Genomic DNA, 5,664 nt, shown 5'->3' with positions numbered 1-5,664 from the left:
TGGCTTTTAGAGGTTTCAGCACAGGGTTTTAGCAAGGGCTTCAAGTTCAATGGGAAAAGGCTTCACTGTCTCATATAGTCTAATATAAAGGTGACGCTCACAAAAAACTACAATCATAATTATCTATCTATCTATCTATCTATCTATCTATCTATCTATCTATCTATCTATCTATCTATCTATCTATCTATCTATCTATCTATCTATCTATCATCTCATAAATCCATATATCTACACACATGCAGGGTAGCTTTCAGGAAACACTGACGTCATGAAACTTCAGGTGTGTGTCGCTACGCTGATGAGTCGAAACTACGTGCGCGTCCCCGCCCACCTGTAACAGAAACCGCCTAAAAAAGCTCGCTCCCGCGACTCCCCTCACATTTAGGTGCGGCTGAGGAACAGGTGCGTCGAGAATCACTGAGCGACTTTTAAATTGAAACTTTAGCTTTGTCTGATAACTTCTACTGAAGTTCCCTACAGGAATCCGTAGTTCATCAACAAAAACTAACTCTCTTTAAAAAAAACAGCGAGTTTAGTTAAAAAAAAACCGTCTTTTTGAGGAGTGGGGATTTGTACCTTCACGGCAGGTGGACGTCGTCTCTTTGTTGATCTTCGAAGTCTTTGAAGGAAGAAGAAGAAATGGCCAACTCGGGTCTGCAGATTTTGGGGTTCAGCTTGGCCCTGCTGGGTGTGATTGGACTGATAATTGGCACCATTTTGCCGCAGTGGAAGATGTCTGCTTATGTCGGGGACAACATCATCACAGCTATTGCCATGTACGAAGGACTATGGATGTCCTGTGCCTTTCAAAGTACAGGCCAGATCCAGTGCAAGGTGTACGACTCAATCCTGCAGCTCAACAGTAAGTAACACACACGGGTTAATTATTCCAACGTAGTCCATATATTTTATTTTAGTGTCATTTTTAACACTATTTGGCTAAGGATATGAGAGATGCTTACGAAAATAGCCACTTTTGTGTGACTTGTTGTTTTATTTGTTTGCCAAAAAACCTAAGAAGTGAGGTAGTTGAAATAAGGAAATACTGACTCCTTGTAATTTAACAAACTGAGCTTTTCTTGTTGAGTTTGTAAACAGTTAATTCACAAACAGTTCTGGACTTAAAAATCAAGACTTGACAGGAACTTTCGTGCTTAGCATAAAAACCACACCTGTTGAAAGAGGAGCTAGGAACATTCCCTTTCCACCATTTTCTCTACTATAACTTCTTAACCGTCTGCTACATCTCCTCACTGTTAGGAGATTCCTCCGCTTGGACAAACCGGTTCAGTCACTTATTAACTCCCCCCCTATTCTCACTGAAAGCTCACATTTTAGTTTAACCACACTTGGAGGCCTCACCTGCCCTGCAGAGCTTCATTGCTCAGGAACTCTTTGCTTCCCATTTGTGCATCACTGTTGCATTCATGAAAATGCTTTAGCTCAGGAAGTCCTGTATGAGTGAAAACACCGCATACTGAAGAATTACATTACACAGCATGGGCAGTTACAGGTGAAACAACACCTGTATGAGCTACTGTTTAGTCAACACGGGTGAGAGCCAAGCCCATAAACAGCTGCTTTGTCTTTGGTCTATAGGTCAGAAAATGGACACTAGACAATTCACCAAGCACCTGAAAATAAATATTTCGATTCCTGTTACTAATCAGGTAAAATGATCAGGTAGGACCTAGTTATAGAATGTTTTCTCCTGACATTCTAATTAAATTGATTATTAGAAATAAGCTGTTGAGTAACAAAATTAGAGCAGGAGTTTAGTGCTCTTTAAATTCACATTACTTCATATCTTTATGGCTCCGCTATCTTAAAACAGTGGCTAAATATGTCAGTGGGAGCACGCTTGTTGTGTTTTATTGTACACGCTTGCAATACAAGTGTTTGATTGACCGCCCTCAGGCATAAACCGCCATACTGTCAAGAAGATTTGTACGCAGGCCCCTCCCTGGATGTTTGTCTTAGCTCAACAAATTCACTAGCATTCATTCACTGTCAGAGGTTACTTGTTAACTTTTCCAGCTGAAAAGAAAATCAGGGGTGTGCTGCTTTTGTAGCTTTTCTGTCGCTTTGTTATTGCATTGTTTTTACGATGTTTACTCAAAGAATGTGATAAAATATCTCCTTATCTCCTCTTTAAACATTAACTCAATCCAGCTTTGATAAACATTGTTTGATCAAAGTCGTCATCTGATATGGAGCCTGTGCACAAATGAGCCTCATTGTTCAGGAAACAATCAGCAAGAATACACCTGATGTTTCTAGAAAACTGTGACTGAAACTCATAAAAGCACGAGGACTATATCAGAAATTCTTCACATTCTGGACACGACCCATGTCTCTGTGGATATAACTCTAAAGCACAGAAATTTGCACCTGCTGAATAGCTGAGTGTGAGGACCTGAAATTGGGAGTGTCTTCCTCATAATGAAACCTGAAACCTGGTCAGACCTGTTTCTGACTCGCCTGCATGCGAACTACTCACACAGACTCCCCCGCCCCCGCTTCAGAGCTCCTTCATGCTTCCGGTTAGAGCCAGTTTCTGTGGAGCGTTGTTACAGGGAGCAGCAATGAGACACAGGAGACAGAAGCCACTCTGTTGTAGCAGAGCAGTGCTTTTATTCAAAATGGTGGCCTCTGAAGACGTTGAGCCCATAAAGAGACGCTTCTTAAAGAAAATCACGGCAGAAAAGAGCGTCAAACTTCCATAAATGTTTCTGCATTATTTAAATTTGTCAAAGCCTGAAGGCCTCACCACACCCTACTGACCCAGTTTAGCAAATGCTAATAAACATCTTGTGTACTTGAAGGTTAACCATTTCCTGTCCCCTTTTCAGGTGCCCTCCAAGCCACCCGTGCCCTCATGATCGTGAGTATTATCGTGGTGATAGCCGGCCTGGGTGCAGCCTGCATGGGAATGAAGTGCACCAACTGTGGAGGAGACGACAAAACCCGCAAGTCTAAAATTGCCATGGTTGGCGGCATCATCATCCTGATTGGAGGTAAAAACATTAATTTTTTTGCACTCTTCTTTTTCTCTCCTCTCTTCTGTCATCTCCCTGTGATGGGACAGTTGAAGTAATGTTTTCTTTTTCTCACCCACAGCTCTGTGTGCCATCGTTGCCTGCTCTTGGTACGCTCACGACATCATCCAAGCGTTCTACAACCCTTTCACCCCAGTCAACACAAAGTGAGTACATGTCAGATAAAACCTGCAGACTCTTTCAAATGAACTCAACATGCATTTTAAACAAGAGTCAGCCGAATGTGTCTGCAGTGGAATGCCACCATGAGTTGTATATTCTGTTATCAGCTTTAGACACATCCTCCCCTTCTGTGTCCACACATTTGCATAAACACAGACACTCCTCTACCCCTGGTGAACCAATGTTTGTTTTATTCGAGTTGAAGCCCTGCTCCTATCTCGTTGACTCATTGTGCTTCGTCTCTCTAAAGGTACGAGTTTGGCTCTGCCATCTTCATCGCCTGGGCTGGAGCATTCCTGACTGTAGTGGGAGGTGGCATGCTGGCAGCATCATGCCCCAGAAACAAGTCTACACCAAAGTACCCCATCTCCAGACCCCCCAGCAGCAGCAAGGAGTACGTTTGAGCAAGATGGGACTCACTTTGAAGGAACACTTTGACAATCTTACTGTAGGCCAGCGCAGAACGAAACGATGAAAAGAGTTATCCCAGGAGATGATCGGATCAGAACCTGTTTTTATTTTGTATTTTAGTTACTACAAGGCTTCCCTGTCATGTTACTGTAATTATTTTAACGAACACATTAAAGCTTTAAATAATGGCTGTTTACCTCTTTAAAAGCTCATTGGCCTGTTTGGAGCCACAGTCAGTGTGTACTGGTTTGTAAAGTACCCACTTACTTGACACCTGTAGAGCACTAAGTTAAGGAAAATTCTACGATTATACAACTTGATGTAATGTTAAGCGCATTAGGAGTGAACAGTGGGTCAAAGCACTGAATAGAGATCAGATGTGGCCTTGTACAACTGTTTCAGCGTTCATTACTGTGCAGGCTGGATGCATGTAGTGTTTTAGCACCATGAGAGCAGTTTGCCTCTGTACTTTCCACACACTTATGCCTTATTTATATGAATGTTGCAATCATTCAGCACCACTATGGACGATACTTTAATCAATTTAAACTCGTATTGCCAATATTTTTTAAAGGTATACCTACAGCATGCCAGATGTTGACTTTCTGTAATAATGCGTGAATGGGCTTGGCTTACTGATATGTTTTTTAAAGTCACAGCAGCTGTTACTGCACTCATCAAATTCTCAGTTTTTTAAAAAACTTTTTAATGTTTGTTTGTGTTTGTGTTATGTGTACATAAAATAAAAAAGATGAAAACTACTTTGTTTTGGTTTATTGAAATGTGTCTGTGCTCGTGTGTGACATGGATAAATACAGCTCAAAGTGCTGCATATAATAAACAAATGGTTAATGGTAGGACACAATTATAGCTCTTCATATATTCAGTGTTTTAAATAAGGACAGAAGAGTCAGGCTCAGCTTTGAAGGACGATTTCAAAAACGACTCATCAGGTCATACATATAAAGACTAATATGTGTGGATTTTTCACATTAAGCTCACACCTGATGGATGTATGCATCTCCAAATGTTTGCGAGTTAACACGACAGTCAGGTCACAGATTATTTCCCAATCAAGGCAGAAATTACAAATGATCAGGGCTACACTTTGGCAAGAGGCCACCTCCCCCCAGGATGATGACTACATAACTGCTCACAAAATGAAAGCCTCTTTGGTTGTACTGCCACCCTGTGGTGTATCAAGGTAACTGCAAAAAGTCCTTAAAAATGGTGAAAGTTACAAGTAGAAGATAATAGTAAATTCTATTTGTTGAGTTTAAAGTATGTAATTAAAAAGTATGTAGAGACTGAGGCTTGCTTGACCCATTTCAAAATGTCTACAATGTGAGAAACTTGTCAAAGTAACTTATGAGAAGCACAGTGGAGCTATTCTCTCTGACTTCACCCCATCTCTTATCTCTTCTTACACTTTGTCTCATCACCCCTCACTTTGTCATTAAATGCCTTCAAGCTGTGATTTTTGTGATTAATCAGATCCAGCAGTGACTTGCTCTAGTTCTCCTCTGTTCCCATTCTGCCTTCATTATTCTTTCCTCCCCTCAGGATGGATCTGAAAACTATAATGATTTTTCTTTTTCTAAATGGCCAAACTGTCTGACCTCAATTTGCTTCTGTCCTGTCAAGTCCCACAATATAACCCATCAAGACAACCTTTATTTTTTTCCCTGTTAAGCAGAACATTACTGCTGGCTCATGACCTTGAACTTAACTTATGCTGTGTTTTGTGAAACTTGCTTTAAAATCGAAAGTCCTTCAGTTGAAAGTTTTGAGAACTGCGCTGGTGTATACATTGTTTATGCTACAATAAAATGAATATATGTTTGACATATTCAGCAATAAGCATGAATCTTGAGAAATATTCCCTCTAACACATGGGAGGGTTCCTTTTCTTGCTTTTACTGGAATTAAATAAAACCATTTTTTTTAGAAACATCTGCTTCAAAGCATAAATGCCTCTGGTCGCTTACCTAGTCTTATCATTTTTCACAGTAAATCCAGAATATCACAG

The 5,664-nt window shown here is 40.7% G+C and overlaps 1 protein-coding gene across 1 annotated transcript; it reads left to right on the top strand.

Moving 5' to 3' along the window:
- The first annotated feature begins 365 nt into the window (after window positions 1-365).
- On the top strand, window positions 366-4,336 carry cldn7b (claudin 7b). Its single transcript, XM_074672178.1, has 4 exons — window positions 366-865; window positions 2,856-3,020; window positions 3,124-3,208; window positions 3,475-4,336. The coding sequence occupies exons 1-4, from the start codon at window positions 643-645 to the stop codon at window positions 3,626-3,628; spliced, it is 627 nt and encodes a 208-aa protein (XP_074528279.1). The 5' UTR covers window positions 366-642; the 3' UTR covers window positions 3,629-4,336.
- The last annotated feature ends 1,328 nt before the right edge of the window (window positions 4,337-5,664 follow it).

The sequence above is a fragment of the Halichoeres trimaculatus genome, unplaced genomic scaffold (assembly GCF_033239565.1).
Source record: "Halichoeres trimaculatus isolate MK-OKI-2021-1 unplaced genomic scaffold, fHalTri1.1 fHalTri1_scaffold_6, whole genome shotgun sequence".
Lineage (NCBI taxonomy): Eukaryota > Metazoa > Chordata > Actinopteri > Labriformes > Labridae > Halichoeres > Halichoeres trimaculatus.
The sequence above is the reverse complement of the archived record's forward strand: the minus strand, read 5'-3'. Positions and strand labels throughout refer to the sequence as shown.